We start from the raw sequence: 22,280 nt of genomic DNA on the forward strand, positions 1-22,280 counted from the left end.
TAACAAAAATGTAGAAAAAAAATAATAAATTCTGAATACCAGAAGAAAAAGGTACATTTTGAGAATTACCTCCTAAAAACTCACAATTCAGAAAGCTAAGTTGAGGCAAAAAATGGCCACGCTGAGTATCTTATTTGAATAAATTGAATTTTCCTAATATTTGCTGGTCTGCTTCTTGTTTCGTATCCCTGAAGATGGGCAGGAAGGATGTCTGAGTTGTGGTATATAATGTTTTTTCAGTAAATAAAATCTTGCCTGCTTATCTACCCAATAGATTGGAGTAATAAACAGAAAGATGACAAGCAGTGGTGAATAAGTGACATGTTACAAACTAGTCTTGCTTTATGACTGGCAGATGGATTGCATCCTTAAAAGTGTGCATAGGAATTACTGGGCAGACTGGATGGACCAACTGGTATTTTCTGCTGTTATCTACATATATGTTGCTATATCACAGTCATGAAAATATGGTGCAGATCAGTCCCAAACTGACCTGTAGCTGCTGCAGCACCCTTCCTAAACTGAAGACAACACTCTCCTGGTTAGGACTGCAGGAGAGAAGCTGGGATCTCAGCTCCCTCACTTCATCCCGAAGCTTCTGGATCAGTTGGGACGGATTCCAACAATTAGGTGAGACTCTCTTTGTCTCTCCCCTCACTCGATCAAGTACCTTAAGTATACGCAGGATCTCATCTCCAGAGAGTCCTAGAGATCCATCAATGTAAAACAAAAACACTGAGTTCAATAACTAATTCCAAATGGCTTGTGAATGTCTAAAAACGTAATAATATGCAGAGATTATATAATATTTGGCAACACACTGGTCAATTTGCAGCCAGTGGTGGCCAGCTCAGATATTCAACGCTGAACATGTCCAGGCACCAGGTTAGAGAATTACATGGGGACAAATTTTTTCCCGGCCCTGCGGGAACTCATTTTCCCGTCCCATCCCGGTGAGTTCTTTTCCTGTGCCTGCCCCATTCCTGCAAGCTCCGTCCTCATCTGCACAAGCCTCAAACACTTTAAAAGCATAAGTAGCAACATTCTAGAGCTTAGATTGTGATGTCATAATGCCTCATTCCACCAATGCCTAAGCTCCGTCCTCATCTGCACAAGCCTCAAACACTTTAAAATCATAAGTAGCAACATTCTAGAGCTCAGACTGTGATGTCATAATGCCTCATTCCACCAATGCCTAAGCTCCGTCCTCATCTGCACAAGCCTCAAACCCTTTAAAACCATAAGTAGCAACAATCTAGAGCTCAGATTGTGATGTCATAATGCCTCACCCACCAATGCCTAAGCTCTGTCCTCATCTGCACAAGCCTCGCCTCAAACACTTTAAAATCCTAAGTAGCAACATTCTAGAGCTCAGACTGTGATGTCATAATGCCTCATTCCACCAATGCCTAAGCTCCGTCCTCATCTGCACAAGCCTCAAACACTTTAAAATCATAAGTGTTCAAGGCTTGTGTGGTCAAGGCAGAGCTTACAGGAATGGGGCAGGGACAAGGACAGTGACAAAACCTGCGGCGATGGGATGGGAAAACAGTTCATGCAGAAGTGGAGACCCTCAATCAAACCAGGGTCTAGTGAAGCCAAATGTTTGTCTCATCACATCACAGCAAACTTGATCTGACTGATGTCATCATAGCTTGGCTTCTGCATTATTTTATTACATTTAAGAGAAATATGAATGCATACATGGGATCCCATAGTAAAACTCCCTTTTACTAAGCTGTGGTAGAGGTTCCTACTGCAACCTGGAGTGCTAAATGTAGCGCTCCAGGCCATGTTACAAACCTCTATCGCAGCTTAGTAAAAGGGGGGGGGGGGGGTCTGTTAGCTATGCAAGCTTGTTTTTTTTTTCTTTGGAAAGTAGCATTTAAATAATGTTTCAACGTTTACCCCTGGATTCTATCTATGGTGCCTAGAACTGCACGTCCAAATTTGTGCATGTGCTCAAGATGTGCACACAAATTAATTAAATAAAAATCAATAATTGGCAGCTAACAACCAATTAATGATGTTTATCTATTTATTTAAAACTCTTATAGCCCGCTTGAACTTAAACGGGTTCCAAGACCCATAAAATGTATCATAAATAGAACAAGGCGCATATAAGTCTTCAATATCATTGGCATAACACACAGCTAGGGCTCTTCGGCTGATGGGCCACCGCGGGAGCAGACCGCTGGGCGAGATGGACCTTCTTATGTTCTTAACACACGGCTAGGGCTCTTCAGCTTGGAGAAGAGACACAGAAACATGATGGCAGGTAAAGGCCAAATGGCCCATCCAAACTGCCCATCCAGAGGATCTCTCTATGAGATCCCACGTTTCTATCCCGGCTCAGGGGTGATATGATATAGGTCTATAATATATTGAGTGGAGGAGAAAGGGTGAATCTGAATTTCTTGTTTACTCTTTTCAAAAATACTAGGGGGGGGGTCATATGATGAAGCTACTAAGGTTTCAAGTTTATTTAAAATATTTGATTTGATCACAAAATCCAAATCCAATTTACATTTAGTTAAAAATTAGGTAAAAATAAAAAAAACAAGACAATTAATACTAAAGGCATTTAAGATCTGGTGTTAAATGATCATAATAATTACAAGTCAAAGATCTTGATGCTTTTTTGGAGTGTGTTTCTGTTTCTCTCTATGCTTATTTTTATCTCTATTTTGTTTACTTTAATTATTATTTTAATTCTATCTTTAAATTATTTATTCATTACTTATTGGAATATTTCATTTCTATCTCTATCTCTACCTCTATCTTTTTATTTTTATTTTTCATACTGTTTCTTCAGGTACTTTAGTTAGATTGTGAGCCTTTGGGACAGTTAGGGAATTTCCAAGTACCTGTCTTATTGATTTAGTTTTTTATTTATTGTATCTTTAATGCATCATTTTTGTAAACCGCTTAGAAACCTCACGGTTATTAGCGGTATATAAGAATTCAATTAAATTAATTTTAATGAAATAATACGTTTGAAAAAGGGAGGAGAAAAAAAAGAGGACGTAATGGGACAGAGGACGGTACTGGATTTCAAGAATGGATTGGACAAATTCCTGCTGGAAAAAGGGATAGAGGGGTATAGATAGGGAGCTACTGCGCAGGTCCTGGACCTGTTGGGCCGCCGAGTGAGCGGACTGCTGGGCACGATGGACCTCGGGTCTGACCCAGTGGAGGCATTGCTTATGTTCTTATGTTCTTAAATACAATTCATAAACAAATAAAAAGGGATAGGTAATGAAACAAGAGGTTGGGGAAGGTTACCTACTTAATTTTCATTTAGCAGTATTCCTAGTCCACTGTAAAATAATACAATTTAAATGAATCAGTTAAAAGCGTCCTTAAAAAGCCAACTTTTTAGGAGACTTTTAAACTTACTAAGTAATTTTTCTTCTCTTATGTTGTTCGGGAGCGAATTCCAAATTTGAGGGGCTGTAACAGAAAATCAATCACATCCCTCCTTGAATAAATGAATTTTAGCGAAGGGATTAAGGATTTTGTGGGAATATAGGGTATTAGATAGTAGATTTAAAACAAACCGGAGAAAATATTTCTTCACACAACGTGTAATTAAACTCTGGAATTTATTGCTGGAGAATATGGTGAAAATCAGCTGAGCGGGGAATTGGCACTAGGCGTGATTCTGGAAAACGTTTCTGCCCTTCATGGAATCGTGCTTAGCGCCAGTTTTGTTTGGTGCCAAATTCTGAGCACCATTTACTGAATCCAGCCCAAAATGTGCCATTGTTTTATGCCACCATCTGGAGTGGATGAGATTCTGAGCTACACACCTTGTGTGTTGAAGCAATAGAGCAGAACTGTAATGGAGTTTCCCTGCAGTGCCTGCTGCAAAGCCAAAGGAAGGAAACCTTCTTTGCCGGTGATTTCTTTCTCCAGTACACACATCAGGGGTGAAATGCTGTGGACAGAGAATACCAGATGTGAAATGTATCCGTGAGGAAGAAAAGCCTTGGAACGTCCCGATCGCTCAAAAGCTGTTTCTTTTCATTAACAAAAAAACCCCTAAATGTTTCATTGCTTTCATATGCTTGATTGCACCATATTATATTTTGATTCAGGAAATAATATATGATACTCTTCATACAGGCAGTTTATAAATACCAATAAATAAATAAAATATGGAGGGGTTTTGTTGTAAGTTTGCTCACCTACCCACAGCTCTCTCTTACAAGGGCAGTTTATAAATGTTGATAAATTAATCATTACTGCGCTGATCATTGTTACTGTCATATTATGTTCAAGTTGTAGATATTTCCATACACTATCATAGATAATATTGAGAATAACAGGGGTCTCAAGTGCTCTTAACCAGAGGCTCGAGATACTTTTCACAGCCAAAGGTTATTTTAGTGAGCTATCATCGGTCCCGTGATTTTTTCTCTAGATCTATGAATTGTGCCAATATTAAACCCAATAATTTAATTATAAAATATATATCTCTCTAATTATAGTGATTTGCTATTTCGATTAATACATAACCGTATTCATTGTTATGTTATATTTTTCTTTTTCTCCAACTAAGATAGTCACAACTTGCCAGTTGGTGAATGTATGAAGTCCTTGAACATAGGAGGACTCGAGAATTTCCGTGCTAACAAAACGTAATGAGATAATGTTAGCAATTTCCTGAGGAAGCCCCGTAGTAAACTTGGGTGCGAAACGGAGATCTTCCGTAGGATAAATATCAACAGGACAAATACCAACAAAAGAAAAATATGGAAATAATAAAAGAAAAAAATCAACAAGAAAAATAAGAGCTAAGTAGTTTTTTGACTGACTATCTTAGTTGGAGAAAAAGAAAAATATAACATAACAATGAATACGGTTATGTATTAATCGAAATAGCAAATCACTATAATTAGAGAGATATATATTTTATAATTAAATTATTGGGTTTAATATTGGCACAATTCATAGATCTAGAGAAAAAATCACGGGACCGATGATAGCTCACTAAAATAACCTTTGGCTGTGAAAAGTATCTCGAGCCTCTGGTTAAGAGCACTTGAGACCCCTGTTATTCTCAATATTATCTATGATAGTGTATGGAAATTTGTGCGACAACGCTTATATATAAGAGGATAGTGTGATACACGATATTATTTAAGAGGCAAGTTGTAGATATGGCAAAATGCAAGTTGAAAAAAATCACTAAACCATCGTTTAAATGCTTGTCAAATGTGAAACGGACAAGAGGTCATGGACTAAAGCTGAGGGGCAGCAGGCTCAGGACAAATGTCAGGAAGTTCTGTTTCACACAGCGGGTGGTGGACGCTTGGAATGCTCTCCCGGAGGAGGTGGTGACGGAGACTACCATTCTGGGTTTCAAGCGTAAGTTGGATGTATACCTCCTTGCAAAACACATCGATGGATACGGGTGACCAGGGTCTCCATCTGGGAGCACCTGGCTTGGCCTCCGCGTGTGCGGGTCGCCGGAATAGATGGACCTAGGGTCTGATCCGGCGAAGGCGTTTCTTATGTTCTTATTTTTGGCTCCATAAGATGCACTTTTTCCCCAAAAAGTGGGTGGAAATGTCTGTGCATCTTATGGAGTGAATATAACAATTTTTTACCCGCCGCCCCCCCCCCCCATTATACCCTTGTAAATCCCTCCCATTGTATCTTTTTTAATCCCCCTTAAATCCTGGTGGTCCAGCGGTGTATTGGCAGGAGTGAGCTCCTGCCCCTCCCTCACTGGACGGCTGCCTCATTATCTCAGGGCCAGCGGCGCACAAGGCAGCAGCGAGCTTTTTGCGCTCCAGCTTGGGCCTGCTCCGCTCCCTGAATGGCTGTCGTCAGTTCTCGCCGATTATCAAAACGACTCGCCGTGGTCTTTTCCATGCTTTCTAGCAGCCTCTGATTGTACTATGCAATAAGGTCATTAATATTAAATCGGCAGTATAATGAGTTCATTAATATTAAAATGAGTTCTCTGGGTGATTCTCCAAAAGGAACACCACTCCATTTACATGAACTTGAGGCCAATATTAACCGGCAGGGTCTGAGCTGTCGTAGCCTTACGTTCCTGTCAGTGCCTGAGCGCTGATTGGCTCAGGCACTGACAGGAAAATAAAGCCGCTCAGACCCGCCACCATGAATGACCCTGATTCCTCCTAAATGAAACCCCAAAAAAAGCCTGGTTACCAGACATCCGGATTTTCCCGGACATGCCCTCTTTTTAGAGGATATGTCAGGCCATCCAGATGGCTTTTCAAAATCCGGCTTTGTCCAGGTTTTGAAAAGTTTCCACCTCAGAACCGCGTCAGGAGAGCATCTGCGCATGCACGGAAGCAATGCAGTGATGTCATGTGCATGTGCACACACCTATGACATCATTGTGTTGCATCAATACACGTGTAGATGCCTTCCCGAGGACAAGAACAGGTTGAGGGGAGCAGGGCTGGGGGGTGGGGTGAGGCTGAGTCAGAACAGAGCATAGCATGGGCGTAATTGGGTGGGGCTGGGACGGAACTGGGCAGGCCCGGGGTGGAGTTATGGGCCCAGATTTTATGGGAGTAAAATCTGGTAACTCTAGTCTAGTGGCCCCCCGGCCCTTGCCGCCCCCCACCAATGCCCCCCATCCCCATATGGAAGATCAGAGGGAGGGATGCCCACTCCCTCCTGCCAAAGGATCGGGGACCTCCACTACCAGCAAGCTCCCCTCCCTGACAACCCCACACCACACCAAGCCTAGTGATCTAATGGGCCATCCCACCTCCATCCCCCCCTGACCCCCTCATACTTTTTTTAGAAGACCAGCAGGAGGGATGCTCATTCTCTCCTGCCAGCAGGCTTGCCTTTAAAAATGGTGGGCTTTCCCCTTCCCGGTGCATCCTGGGATGCACTGGAAAGGGCCTAAGGCCCTGATTGCCCCAGGCACCTAAGACCCCTCCCATAAGCCAATTCAGTGGTGACCACCTTTCCCCCCTTTCTGCTACAGCTGGATATGGTATTTGTTCCCACTCACCGGCCCACATCCTGGCCACTCCCCCTCTCTCTAAACCTCCCCCTTCCCAAACATCATTGCCTTTGCAGACAGAAGGAGTGATGCATATTCGCTTCCTGCATTTGACCCTGCAGACTTCCCCCTGCCACACCCAGCCCTCACTGATGTCACTTCCTGTTTTCGCTCTGGTGAGATGTGGCAGAGGGAAGCCTGCAAGGTCAGTGCAAAGAGCAAATGCACGTCACTGCAGCCCAGGAACTGAGATACACCAGGGAGCGGGACAGTTGCTAAGCTGCGGGCAGAGAAGGGTGGCAGGAAATGCCTGATCCAGGGGCAGAAGGAGAGGGGGAAAGATACAGGATAAATTATGTGGATGGGGATATTTTGGGAAGGCACACCCAATATAACTGTGGGCCCACCCAAAATAACAGGTCTGGCTATACTACTGACCTGCCCATGTCCCTCCCATCATCATGCCTTCTTTGCTATTTTATAAATGGGCATGTAAGTGTGTGTGTGTTTTAACACAGATCTGCCATTTCTACCCTATTTCAGCGCCTTGCATCGGTTAGAATGCGTTTCTTCTCCAAAGTAGCACCAAATGTCTAGTGCCATATATAGACTTCCCCTGATTGTATAAGCAGCAGAGGATAGATATTGTTGTGGTTCCAGTTATCACAATTTCTAATTATTTTACAAATTAGACTAGACATACAGTAGGTGCAGTGGTAGCCAAGAGATTCATCTTACTGGAGACAGGATTTAATTCTAATTCTAGTATTATGTACAGTATATTGTTCATTATAATTTCTTACCTGTTCTTGTGAACAAATATTGCCCATGTATAATAATGTGTGAGGTTTATGGTGACTGGATGCTTATTTCTACCATTTCTATGATACCTACTGATTTCCGGGCTGAGTCGACAGGATTTCTCCCACTAGATCGAAGACTTGTACCGTGGAGCGTTGAATAATGCTTGTTGAATGGTCAACCCTATCCTTCTGTTCCACTGTCAGTGTGAAGAGGGTGCTACACCACAAAGAAAAGCAATGAGTTTCAAATCAGCAAACAACAGCTGCCATGATTTCACAATCAATGTATTACTACAGAGCAACTCTTAAGTAAAAAGCAGACATGATGCTGTTCTCGGCTAGAATAACTACCATTGCATCAATTCATCAACCAAACATAGGCTCAGGAAGTCAATAACTTCCTGTTTCTATATGAAAAGCATAGGAAGTGTGATTTCTACTTTTTGTTTTATTTATTAGGATTCATTACTGCCTTTTGAAGGCATTCATCCAAGACGGTGCACAGCAAGAACAATCTGGACATAGGCAAAAATATATCAATAAACACATTTAAATAACAATATGCATTACAGCTTGGAGGGGCATTTTTGAAAGAACGTCCAAGTGAGAATTGGAACATCCTACTCATAACATCCATCTCACAGCCAGTTTCAAAGAGGAAAAATATTGGGATTTCCTGTTTGAAAATAGGTGAGAAGGACGTTCTTGTGCTGAAAATATCCAAAATGAGACATCCAAAATATGAACAAGTTTCCAGTTTATTATCATATTTCTAAGCGATATACATAGGTAAATAATATAAAATCTGGGTTTTACATTTACATTTCAAAGACAAACATACATTGTCAGACAGTAGGTTAGAGGGCAGAAATACAATATTGGACAGGAAAGTGAGACGATGAGGGTAAGTAAATTAGGGGAGGAATTTCTGTCTGTGTAGTGATCGGGGGTGTAGAGTTGCAGAGATTATAGATCGAACACGTCTCTAAATAAGAAAGTTTTTAAGTTAGATTTGAAGCGGTCTAATGATGATTCTTCCTGTAAATAATTTGGCATGGAATTCCATAATTGCGGTGAATTTACCGAGAAAATCGATGAGCAAGTGGTATCGTCTATCATTTGACGCAGTAGATGTTGAGTGTTTGGAGAGATCTTGAATATATATGGAATCAGAAGTCTGTCTATAAATTTGGGGGTATGGAGAGAAAGTGTTTTGAATGCTAGGAGCATTATTATATATGCTATTCTGTGAGAGATTGGTAGCCAATGTGTATTATGTGTAGGTGTCTGGGTTCTTTTTGTGTTATTCCTTTGTATAGCACACAAATAAAAGAACAAGAGGACACTTGGAAAAGTTAAAAAGGGGACAGATTCAAAACGAATGCTAGGAAGTTCTTCTTTACCCAACGAGTGGTGGACACCTGGAATGCGCTTCCAGAGGGCGTAATAGGGCAGAGTACGGTACAGGGGTTTAAGAAAGGATTGGACAATTTCCTGCTGGAAAAGGGGATAGAGGGGTATAGATAGAGGATTACTGCACAGGTCCTGGACCTGTTGGGCCGCCACGTGAGCGGACTGCTGGGCATGATGGACCTCAGGTCTGACCCAGCAGAGGCATTGCTTATGTTCTTATGTTCTAGATGTATGCAGTGCTGTACATTACACAATTTAAGAGACAGTCCCTGCTCAGTAGCACTTTCAATCAAGACAAACTCCTTCAAATACCCAGTCATTTGTATTTCTCTAATTAATTCTCAGTCTGATTTCATGCTTTCCACTTTCCCACCTAATCCTTGTGTTCCCAGTCCCCCTATTCATCTTTGCATCTCCACTCCTATCTGTTTCTCAAGTCCCCAGAGTCAACTCCCAATGTTGACTACCAGAAGTAGAGGAGTAGCTCAAATTCTACTGCAATTCTTTGTGACATGGTGCAATTCATATAACTTACCATTCCTATGGGCTGTGTCACATTTGTCCCCATGGAACTCCTCACCTCAGTTCTGTAAAACAGGCCTTAAATCTCACTCTCACAGATACTTATTTAATTATAATCCCTGTCAAGGATTTATTTGAAATTTATCACTTCACAAAAACTAATTTTAAAGTAAAGATTTTCCACATTTAAAAAAAAATCCCTAGAATGTCTCATAAAATAGTTCCCTCATTAAATAGTTCCTAGTTTTAGGTATACTTCCAATTCTAATTTCTCAGAATCTTTCACAAAAATCGTTGTCTTCTTTACTCACATTTTGGGAATAAAACAATTTAATATCTGAAGAAATGAATGAACGTTCCCAAAACACATTCACCAGCTTATACTCAATTACTGTACTTTTAAATCATCTTTTTAGTTTTATCATATTTGGTTTTCCCTCAGACTCAAAGATGCCAAGGTACCCAGATCCAGGTTGGAGATGTTTTGCCAGTCCTGATTTGACATTGTGGGGTTTATATGTGCATGTGCAAGACTGGAGGGTTAGGACTTCGATGAGAAACCAGGGTGGCAAGGGGACCCCCTCTGGGGATTCAGACAGGTCTTGACCTGTTTGGGCCGCCGCGGGAGCGGACTGCTGGGCAGGATGGACCTGTGGTCTGACCCGGCGGAGGCACTGCTTATGTTCTTATGTTCTTATATGCCTAATCCTGCCCATTAAAATCAGTGCTACAAGTCTCATATTACACTAGGATGGGGTGATCAAAAATCTACAGCCTGGACCTGGATAACTTGACATCTCTGCAGGCTCAATCTCTCTCTCACAATTTTTACACTCTGTCCAAACCGTCAGCAGCTCGTCTGTGAAGTCACGGAGTGTCTGCAGTCTGTGCTTTCTAGCCCTCGGGGACATCTATAGGCAGAGTGGGCAGGCAGCCATGAGGTGCGCTCGGCTCAGGCACCGAACGCAGACTTCATGGGCATTTACCGAGCTCATCTTTATTTTGCACATTGGGCAAGGTTTGAAGCCAGGTTTAGTGGAGCCCTTCTTTTGTTCTTCCATTCTCATTCTAGTATCGGTTCTTGAAGGAGAGCAGGAACTGTCCGCTGGGCAGCGGATAGTAAAAACTGAGGCCATGAGGCTGCAGCATGGGAATATATAGGGGAGGGGGCTAGAACAATGCTCAGCGGGGGCTCCAAAGCCTTCCTCTAAGCTCTGGGAGAGCAAATCCGCTTTCAGGGAAGTCAGATGACATCACCAAGGGTGGCTAACTCATCCTGCTTGTCCATGGAGGACTTTCACCTCAGCACTGCACAAAAAGCAGGTCCCTGAGGAGACTTTTGTGCACCCAACCAGCTTCATGCACTAGGATTCTATAGAAGACCCATGTATACAAAAAGCCAGCCTAGTATCCAAGTGGCCCAAAACTCATTAAATAATTAACTAAATACTGTTTCTATTTGCATTTAAAAACAATATATCAGGTCAAATTTTTAGCACTCCATATTACCCATAAGGGTGTGTAAAATTCCTCAGCATTTAGCACATCAAAACTGCACCACTAAATCAAAGCACATCTCTAAACTTTTATTTTTAATATTTCCACAGCTTTAGAAGTAAACAATTTTAAATCCTCTTGATATGTCAGTTCCAGTCTCCTTTTGCCTTACTGGGCATGTAGAATTATTTTCTGCTGTTTTGAGGCTTCTTAGGGCTTCCTCCAACCTCCCTTGAGCTCTCCAGAATCCTCCACGGCAATCAACCATTTGATCATGCATGTATGATTGCTAGATCATGCCATTTTCATTACACTCATGACACTTCAAAGCCGCTAGAGCCTAGGCATCCTCCTACCCCATTAGCCATTTAATTAAATTCATTTTGGCCCCCTTTTATCAAGCTGCGTTAGGGTTTTTTATTGCCAGCTACTGCGGTAAAAGCTCTGATGCTCATAGAATTCCTATGAATATCGCATTTTCTACTATGGAATTGTGTTTTTCATACAATGTGTTTCTGTAGTTTTGGAATTCATGACAAGGTATATGTAGGGTTACAGCTCTGAACTCTCTAAATTCTTAGATGGCATTGAGAAGACCCCTGCTGGAAACCTGGTGCCTTTTCTTGTCTTCAGGCTGAATAATCCTCTCAGCCACCAGCAGGTGGTGAGCAAAGACCAAATGCAGGAGCTGATGATTCAGACCTAAATATCAAATAAATGTCTAGTGTTTCTGTCATTTCTCCTTTCCTTTTTGGACTAACCTTTTGTCCCATTATGCACTCGGATAAGGACCAATCCAGAGAGCTGGGCTGCTGCCTATTAATTTCTAAAGCACCTTCGATTGTGATTGTACTTAACATTTTCCAACAAAATTTCTTTTTGAAAAGACAAGAATGTTTGATCTAGATGGCTCTCATTTAACTCTGATTTCTTCTTTGCTGCTTAAGGAGAGTCTTTCATTTGATTTTCTTAATGAAGAAAAATATTAGTGAAAGCAATATCTTTCCTAAAAGGAAGGAGACTGGGTCTCACTGTCTTACCCAGGCTGCACTGCACCATCTATTCACAGGTGCAATCCCACTACTGCTGAGTATGGGGGCTTTGACCTGCTCTGTTTCCAGCCTGGGCCGGTTCACCCCTCATTACACAACCTGGGGCTCCTGGGCTCCCCCAGAAACCCCATGTTGATACCCAGCTTAGTGTGGACACCTGCTCAGCATAGCTTGATACGATGCAGAAACCCCCAAGCTCAAGCAATCCACCAGCCTCAGCCTCCCCAGATGCAGGGATTACAGGCCCACGCCACAGAGCCCAGCTACTTTGCTTAGGATCTCACTGGGCTAAAACTCTTATCTGGGTGTGACATCACTGCACAGCTGATTCCTCAGACTGTGCTGCAAATACACATCACTACCTACCTCAAGACTTCCAGCCCTTTGTTCTTCCAAGGGACAGACAGGAAAAGAGCAACAAATGACGCTCACTGTTCTGGGATTTTAGATTGAAAGGATTGTTTTCAACACCATTAGGTCCAGATGCATGAAGCTCTGGCAACCTGTTAAAAAACCTGTGTTGTTGTTTTACTGGGCAGTGCTCAGCACAAATAGCATGCAAGATAGATGCACATTATTTGTGCTGAGCAGCCCAGTAAAAAGGAGAAGGAACTATGAAAAGCAGAACCTCTGCCCATTATCAAACCCTACAGCCTTTGGCTATCAACGCAAGTGCACTAACCACTCACACACGGTACAAAGCTGTGCTTGAATTCTGATAAGCAGCAGCAGCAAAAAAAACCCCCACAAAAACCCCAAAACAGAGCGCTTTTAAGGGGTTTGCTTCTTTATCAAAGCTTAAGCACAGAAGGTTCTACTCCTGCCTCAGCTGTGGGTTTGATCCTGCGCAAAAGCTTTAGAGCTAAGTGCACTAAATAGGATCAGTAAGACCATGGGCTCCTTTTACAAAGCCGCGATAGAGCCTTAACATGCATAAGAACATAAGAAATGCCTGCACCGGATCAGACCTGGGGTCCATCTAGTCCGGCGAACCGCACACGCGGAGGCTCAGCCAGGCACACCCTGGCGAATACACTGGTCACTCGTATCCCTCAATGTCTTCTGCAAGAAGATGTGCGTCCAATTTTCCCTTAAATCCTAGAATGGTGGTTTCCTCCACCAGCTCTTTCGGGAGAGAGTTCCAGGCGTTCCCCACTCGCTGTGTGAAGCAGAACTTTCTGACGTTTGTCCTGGCCGTGTCCCCTCTCAGCTTCAGGCCATGACAAGTTTCAAGTTTCAAGTTTTATTTAAATTTGATGGTTCGCTTAATATTTCTAAGCAAATTACATAAAATGTACAATTGGAGTAAAACATTAAAAATATTAATAAAATTTCTACAATAAATAACACAGGGCAATTTCAGACTGACAATACTGACAGATACTACAAAACTGGAATAAGGTGGAGAAAACGTGAGGGAAAAAGTTACAAAATTTTGATTCCTAGTGCGGAGAAAATGAGGGTTGGAGGGGGGAGGTTAAGAACATTAGGATTTGGGTACAAAAATTCTGGAATTAAAATTTACATGGAAGGATAAGAATTTAGAGGTTAAATGCAGCTTTAAAGAGGAATGTTTTTAAATTATTTTTAAATGAGCTAAGATCTTTAGTATTTCTAATATACAAAGGAAGGATATTCCAAACAAGCGGTGCCTTAACTGAAAAGATGTCGTGGCGTCTCGTTCCTATTGTTTTTAATGAGGGGACCATTAATAGATTTTGTGTATTAGATCGGAGAAAACGATTTGAGGTTTGTGGAATTAGAAGGCGATCAATGAACTGTGGTTCATTGGTAGTTGTTGTTTTAAATACTAATAGAGCTATTTTGTATGTTATTCTTTGGTTAATAGGTAGCCTCTGGTCCTTTGGTAGCCTTTGGTTAATAGGTAGCCTCTGGTCCTTTGGTAGCCTTTGGTTAATAGGTAGGACCTCTGGTCCGAGACTGAGTTACATTTGCCAATGTGAATAATGCTGTTTCTTGCTCACCATCCTTTCCCTCGGCTGGTGAGTGAGCTTGCTCCATTATGTCGATCCCTTTTAACAATTTAAAAGTCTCTATCAGATCCCCTCTCAGTCTTCTCTTCTCAAGGGTGAATAGTCCCAGTTTTCTGAGGCGATCTTTATCACGCAGAATAATGCGTGCTACATTGCTGCGCACGCTAGCTGCTACCGTCTCCTTTTGAGCAGGCGGTATATTTTCGGCCGCACGCATTAAAATCGCTAGCACCCCTTTGTAAAAGGAGCCCCATGTGTGTCCAACCAAAATTTGCTTGCAAATGATTCGCGTGGAGGTTCGTCATAACCCCCGTCTCTCCCATCCAATTGATCACTGTGAGAGCAACTCACACATGTGCAGAACTAGCAGGGGAACCCAAACAGCTGAGAGGAAGGGAAAGCCTCCTGCCACTCAGCTTTATGCGCTATGATTCTATAGAAGACAACATCTGGAATACTGCGTCCAATACTGGTCACCATACCTCAAGAAGGACATGGCAATACTAGAGAGGGTCCAGAGGAGAGCAACGAGGATGATAAAGGGTATGGAGAACCTTTCATATGCCGAACGGTTAGACAGGCTGGGGCTCTTTACCCTGGAGAAGCGGAGACTGAGAGGGGACATGATAGAGACTTATAAAATCATGAAAGGCGTAGAGAAGGTGGAGAGGGGCAGATTCTTTAGACTAGCAGGGACAACTAAAACAAGAGGTCATTCAGAAAAATTGAGAGGAGACAGATTCATAACGAATACAAGGAAGTTCTTCTTCACTCAGAGGGTGGTGGACACCTGGAACGCGCTTCCCGGAGAGGTGATAAGACAGAGTATAATTCTGGGGTTCAAAAAGGGACTGGATGACTTCCTGGAAGCGAAGGGGATAACAGGGTACAGATAGAGGTTTACCTTACAGGACATTGAGCGAATAGGGTATGGACATTTTAGGTTAGGTAGGGAAAACTTTCAGGTCATGGACATGGGGGGCCGCCACGGGAGCGGACTGCCGGGCACGATGGACCCCTGGTCTGACCCGGCAGAGGCAATGCTTATGTATACAAAAATCCAGCCTAGTGATCAAAAGCTCATTAAATGATTAACTAAATACTGTTTCTATTTGCATTTAAGCACAATATATCAGGTCAAAAGCAGGCTCTTATCTGAATTATATAAACATCCAAATCTGCAGCACTCCATATTACCCAAAAAGGGTGTGTAATGCTCTTCAGCATTTCATTCATCACCTCAGAACTGCACCACTAATTCATAGCACTTCTCTAAACTTTTCTTTTTAACATTTCCACAGCTTTAGAAGTAAACAATTTTAAATCCTCTTGATGTGTCAGTTCCAGTCTCCTTTTGCCTTACTGGGCATGTAGAATTATTTTCTGCTGTTTTGAGGCTTCTTAGGGCTTCCTCCAACCTCCCTTGAGCTCTCCAGAATCCTCCGAGGCAATCAACCATTTGATCATGCATGTATAATTGCTAGATCATGCCATTTTCAGCACATTCATGACACTTCAAAGCCGCTAGAGCCTAGGCATCCTCCTACCCCATTAGCCATTTAATTAAATTCATTTTGGCCCCCTTTTATCAAGCTGCGTTAGGGTTTTTTATTGCCAGCTACTGCGGTAAAAGCTCGGATGCTCATAGAATTCCTATGAATATCGCATTTTCTACTATGGAATTGTGTTTTTCATACAATGTGTTTCTGTAGTTTTGGAATTCATGACAAGGTATATGTAGGGTTACAGCTCTGAACTCTCTAAATTCTTAGATGGCATTGAGAGGACCCCTGCTGGAAACCTGGTGCCTTTTCTTGTCTTCAGGCTGAACAATCCTCTCAGCCACCAGCAGGTGGTGAGCAAAGACCAAATGCAGGAGCTGATGATTCAGACCTAAATATCAAATAAATGTCTAGTGTTTCTGTCATTTCTCCTTTCCTTTTTGGACTAACCTTTGGTCCCATTATGCACTCGGATAAGGACCAATCCAGAGAGCTGGGCTGCTGCCTATTAATTTCTAAAGCACCTTCGATTGTGATTGTACTTAACATTTTCCAACAAAATTTCTTTTTGAAAAGACAAGAATGTTTGATCTAGATGGCTCTCATTTAACTCTGATTTCTTCTTTGCTGCTTAAGGAGAGTCTTTCATTTGATTTTCTTAATGAAGAAAAATATTAGTGAAAGCAATATCTTTCCTAAAAGGAAGGAGACTGGGTCTCACTGTCTTACCCAGGCTGCACTGCACCATCTATTCACAGGTGCAATCCCACTACTGCTGAGTATGGGGGCTTTGACCTGCTCTGTTTCCAGCCTGGGCCGGTTCACCCCTCATTACACAACCTGGGGCTCCTGGGCTCCCCCAGAAACCCCATGTTGATACCCAGCTTAGTGTGGACACCTGCTCAGCATAGCTTGATACGATGCAGAAACCCCCAAGCTCAAGCAATCCACCAGCCTCAGCCTCCCCAGATGCAGGGATTACAGGCCCACGCCACAGAGCCCAGCTACTTTGCTTAGGATCTCACTGGGCTAAAACTCTTATCTGGGTGTGACATCACTGCACAGCTGATTCCTCAGACTGTGCTGCAAATACACATCACTACCTACCTCAAGACTTCCAGCCCTTTGTTCTTCCAAGGGACAGACAGGAAAAGAGCAACAAATGACGCTCACTGTTCTGGGATTTTAGATTGAAAGGATTGTTTTCAACACCATTAGGTCCAGATGCATGAAGCTCTGGCAACCTGTTAAAAAACCTGTGTTGTTGTTTTACTGGGCAGTGCTCAGCACAAATAGCATGCAAGATAGATGCACATTATTTGTGCTGAGCAGCCCAGTAAAAAGGAGAAGGAACTATGAAAAGCAGAACCTCTGCCCATTATCAAACCCTACAGCCTTTGGCTATCAACGCAAGTGCACTAACCACTCACACACGGTACAAAGCTGTGCTTGAATTCTGATAAGCAGCAGCAGCAAAAAAAACCCCCACAAAAACCCCAAAACAGAGCGCTTTTAAGGGGTTTGCTTCTTTATCAAAGCTTAAGCACAGAAGGTTCTACTCCTGCCTCAGCTGTGGGTTTGATCCTGCGCAAAAGCTTTAGAGCTAAGTGCACTAAATAGGATCAGTAAGACCATGGGCTCCTTTTACAAAGCCGCGATAGAGCCTTAACATGCATAAGAACATAAGAAATGCCTGCACCGGATCAGACCTGGGGTCCATCTAGTCCGGCGAACCGCACACGCGGAGGCTCAGCCAGGCACACCCTGGCGAATACACTGGTCACTCGTATCCCTCAATGTCTTCTGCAAGAAGATGTGCGTCCAATTTTCCCTTAAATCCTAGAATGGTGGTTTCCTCCACCAGCTCTTTCGGGAGAGAGTTCCAGGCGTTCCCCACTCGCTGTGTGAAGCAGAACTTTCTGACGTTTGTCCTGGCCGTGTCCCCTCTCAGCTTCAGGCCATGACAAGTTTCAAGTTTCAAGTTTTATTTAAATTTGATGGTTCGCTTAATATTTCTAAGCAAATTACATAAAATGTACAATTGGAGTAAAACATTAAAAATATTAATAAAATTTCTACAATAAATAACACAGGGCAATTTCAGACTGACAATACTGACAGATACTACAAAACTGGAATAAGGTGGAGAAAACGTGAGGGAAAAAGTTACAAAATTTTGATTCCTAGTGCGGAGAAAATGAGGGTTGGAGGGGGGAGGTTAAGAACATTAGGATTTGGGTACAAAAATTCTGGAATTAAAATTTACATGGAAGGATAAGAATTTAGAGGTTAAATGCAGCTTTAAAGAGGAATGTTTTTAAATTATTTTTAAATGAGCTAAGATCTTTAGTATTTCTAATATACAAAGGAAGGATATTCCAAACAAGCGGTGCCTTAACTGAAAAGATGTCGTGGCGTCTCGTTCCTATTGTTTTTAATGAGGGGACCATTAATAGATTTTGTGTATTAGATCGGAGAAAACGATTTGAGGTTTGTGGAATTAGAAGGCGATCAATGAACTGTGGTTCATTGGTAGTTGTTGTTTTAAATACTAATAGAGCTATTTTGTATGTTATTCTTTGGTTAATAGGTAGCCTCTGGTCCTTTGGTAGCCTTTGGTTAATAGGTAGGACCTCTGGTCCGAGACTGAGTTACATTTGCCAATGTGAATAATGCTGTTTCTTGCTCACCATCCTTTCCCTCGGCTGGTGAGTGAGCTTGCTCCATTATGTCGATCCCTTTTAACAATTTAAAAGTCTCTATCAGATCCCCTCTCAGTCTTCTCTTCTCAAGGGTGAATAGTCCCAGTTTTCTGAGGCGATCTTTATCACGCAGAATAATGCGTGCTACATTGCTGCGCACGCTAGCTGCTACCGTCTCCTTTTGAGCAGGCGGTATATTTTCGGCCGCACGCATTAAAATCGCTAGCACCCCTTTGTAAAAGGAGCCCCATGTGTGTCCAACCAAAATTTGCTTGCAAATGATTCGCGTGGAGGTTCGTCATAACCCCCGTCTCTCCCATCCAATTGATCACTGTGAGAGCAACTCACACATGTGCAGAACTAGCAGGGGAACCCAAACAGCTGAGAGGAAGGGAAAGCCTCCTGCCACTCAGCTTTATGCGCTATGATTCTATAGAAGACAACATCTGGAATACTGCGTCCAATACTGGTCACCATACCTCAAGAAGGACATGGCAATACTAGAGAGGGTCCAGAGGAGAGCAACGAGGATGATAAAGGGTAAGGAGAACCTTTCATATGCCGAACGGTTAGACAGGCTGGGGCTCTTTACCCTGGAGAAGCGGAGACTGAGAGGGGACATGATAGAGACTTATAAAATCATGAAAGGCGTAGAGAAGGTGGAGAGGGGCAGATTCTTTAGACTAGCAGGGACAACTAAAACAAGAGGTCATTCAGAAAAATTGAGAGGAGACAGATTCATAACGAATACAAGGAAGTTCTTCTTCACTCAGAGGGTGGTGGACACCTGGAACGCGCTTCCCGGAGAGGTGATAAGACAGAGTATAATTCTGGGGTTCAAAAAGGGACTGGATGACTTCCTGGAAGCGAAGGGGATAACAGGGTACAGATAGAGGTTTACCTTACAGGACATTGAGCGAATAGGGTATGGACATTTTAGGTTAGGTAGGGAAAACTTTCAGGTCATGGACATGGGGGGCCGCCACGGGAGCGGACTGCCGGGCACGATGGACCCCTGGTCTGACCCGGCAGAGGCAATGCTTATGTATACAAAAATCCAGCCTAGTGATCAAAAGCTCATTAAATGATTAACTAAATACTGTTTCTATTTGCATTTAAGCACAATATATCAGGTCAAAAGCAGGCTCTTATCTGAATTATATAAACATCCAAATCTGCAGCACTCCATATTACCCAAAAAGGGTGTGTAATGCTCTTCAGCATTTCATTCATCACCTCAGAACTGCACCACTAATTCATAGCACTTCTCTAAACTTTTCTTTTTAACATTTCCACAGCTTTAGAAGTAAACAATTTTAAATCCTCTTGATGTGTCAGTTCCAGTCTCCTTTTGCCTTACTGGGCATGTAGAATTATTTTCTGCTGTTTTGAGGCTTCTTAGGGTTTCCTCCAACCTCCCTTGAGCTCTCCAGAATCCTCCGAGGCAATCAACCATTTGATCATGCATGTATAATTGCTAGATCATGCCATTTTCAGCACATTCATGACACTTCAAAGCCGCTAGAGCCTAGGCATCCTCCTACCCCATTAGCCATTTAATTAAATTCATTTTGGCCCCCTTTTATCAAGCTGCGTTAGGGTTTTTTATTGCCAGCTACTGCGGTAAAAGCTCGGATGCTCATAGAATTCCTATGAATATCGCATTTTCTACAATGGAATTGTGTTTTTCATACAATGTGTTTCTGTAGTTTTGGAATTCATGACAAGGTATATGTAGGGTTATAGCTCTGAACTCTCTAAATTCTTAGATGGCATTGAGAAGACCCCTGCTGGAAACCTGGTGCCTTTTCTTGTCTTCAGGCTGAATAATCCTCTCAGCCACCAGCAGGTGGTGAGCAAAGACCAAATGCAGGAGCTGATGATTCAGACCTAAATATCAAATAAATGTCTAGTGTTTCTGTCATTTCTCCTTTCCTTTTTGGACTAACCTTTTGTCCCATTATGCACTCGGATAAGGACCAATCCAGAGAGCTGGGCTGCTGCCTATTAATTTCTAAAGCACCTTTGATTGTGATTGTACTTAACATTTTCCAACAAAATTTCTTTTTGAAAAGACAAGAATGTTTGATCTAGATGGCTCTCATTCAACTCTGATTTCTTCTTTGAAGCTCAAGGAGAGTCTTTCATTTGATTTTCTTAATGAAGAAAAATAATAGTGAAAGCAATGTCTTTCCTAAAAGGAAGGAGGCTGGGTCTCACTGTTTTACCCAGGCTTCACTGCACCATCTATTCACAGGTGCAATCCCACTACTGCTGAGTATGGGGGCTTTGACCTGCTCTGTTTCCAGCCTGGGCCGGTTCACCCCTCATTACACAACCTGGGGCTCCTAGGCTCCCCCAGAAACCCCATGTTGATACCCAGCTTAGTGTGGACACCTGCTCAGCATAGCTTGATACAATGCAGAATCTCCCAAGCTCAAGCAATCCACCAGCCTCTGCCTCCCCAGATGCAGGGATTACAGGCCCACGCCACAGAGCCCAGCTACTTTGCTTAGGATCTCACTGGGCTAAAACTCTTATCTGGGTGTGACATCACTGCACAGCTGATTCCTCAGACTGTGCTGCAAATACACATCACTACCTACCTCAAGACTTCCAGCCCTTTGTTCTTCCAAGGGACAGACAAGAAAACAGCAACAAATAACGCTCACTGTTCTGGGATTTTAGATTGAAAGGATTGTTTTCAAGACCATTAGGTCCAGATGCATGAAGCTCTGGCAACCTGTTAAAAAACCTACGTTGATGTTGTTTTACTGGGCAGTGCTTAGCACAAATAGCATGCAAGATAGATGCACATTATTTCTGCTGAGCAGTCCAGTAAAAGGGGAAGAATTGTGCAAAGCAGCACATCTCCCTGGTATCAAACCCACAGCCTTTAGCTGGCAAGCAAGTGCTCTAACCCTTCAAATACTCTCCACGCTGCAGAGTCGCTTGTGCTTGAGCTCTGATAAGAAGGAGCAGGAGCAGCAAAAAATAAAAATAAGAGTCTGGAAGAGCTTTTCTTTGCTTGTTCACCAAACCTCAAGCAGAGGAGACATGGTTACAGCTCCTGACTCTGTAGCCTCAGGCTGTGGGTTTGATCCTGAGCAATAGCTTTAGAGTGTTTTCAACAAACACATCTACAGTACAGCCAGTTCCTTGGTTAAGAACAAACTATTTTTTAAAAGCTGCTCTTAAGTCAGATTTGTATCTAACTGTGAACTTGTAGAGTATAAGATTCTTGCTGTTTACCTCTGCTCCCAGGTGATAAAAGGGTCAACTATCCCTACCATTGTTCCCTCTCTAAGCTATAGCATGCAGAACCACACACTATGGGCTCCTTTTACTAAGCCACGTTAGGGCCTTAGCGCGCTACATTGTCCCTCGCGCTAGACCTTAACGCCAACATTGAGCTGCGGTTAGTTCTAGAAGCGTAGCGCGCGGTAATTTCCTGCGTGCGCTGAAAACGCTAGCGCACCTTAGTAAAAGGAGCCCTATGCTTAATGTGGTCATGTGTCATTCCTGAATCTGCAACAGGAGAAGTGTAGGAGTCTATACCACTGGAAATACTGCTCGGTGAAATCAAATGAAGTTGAAACCGCATTCTTAAGTACATATCATACTTACGGTGGGCATCTATAACTCAAGGACTGCCTGTATTATTTAGGTGTATGTCCCATGCCTAACAACTGCATTCTGCCCATAGGTGTGGGACAGACGGTTCATAGACAACCCCACGAAAGACAAAGGCGCGCGCCAACAACTGAGCGCAAGACGGAGGCGCGCGCCGAAGAA

The 22,280-nt window shown here is 42.7% G+C and overlaps 1 protein-coding gene across 4 annotated transcripts in view; it reads right to left on the reverse strand.

The window, feature by feature from the left end:
• LOC117351708 (osmotic avoidance abnormal protein 3-like) overlaps positions 1-22,280 on the reverse strand; it is a 93,456-nt gene that overhangs the window by 12,945 nt on the left and 58,231 nt on the right. For all 4 annotated transcript variants that reach the window (XR_004537498.1, XM_033927430.1, XM_033927431.1 and 1 more), the window contains exons 9-11: positions 7,895-8,020; positions 3,813-3,940; positions 494-705 (exon numbers count right to left, since the gene is read on the reverse strand). Coding sequence is in view for 3 of the 4 variants with exons in the window: in XM_033927430.1 (XP_033783321.1) it covers positions 494-705; positions 3,813-3,940; positions 7,895-8,020 (466 nt within the window). In the remaining variant the exon portion in view is untranslated. The remainder of the gene's footprint in view (positions 1-493; positions 706-3,812; positions 3,941-7,894; positions 8,021-22,280) is intronic.

This window comes from Geotrypetes seraphini, chromosome 18 (assembly GCF_902459505.1).
Source record: "Geotrypetes seraphini chromosome 18, aGeoSer1.1, whole genome shotgun sequence".
Classification (NCBI taxonomy): domain Eukaryota; kingdom Metazoa; phylum Chordata; class Amphibia; order Gymnophiona; family Dermophiidae; genus Geotrypetes; species Geotrypetes seraphini.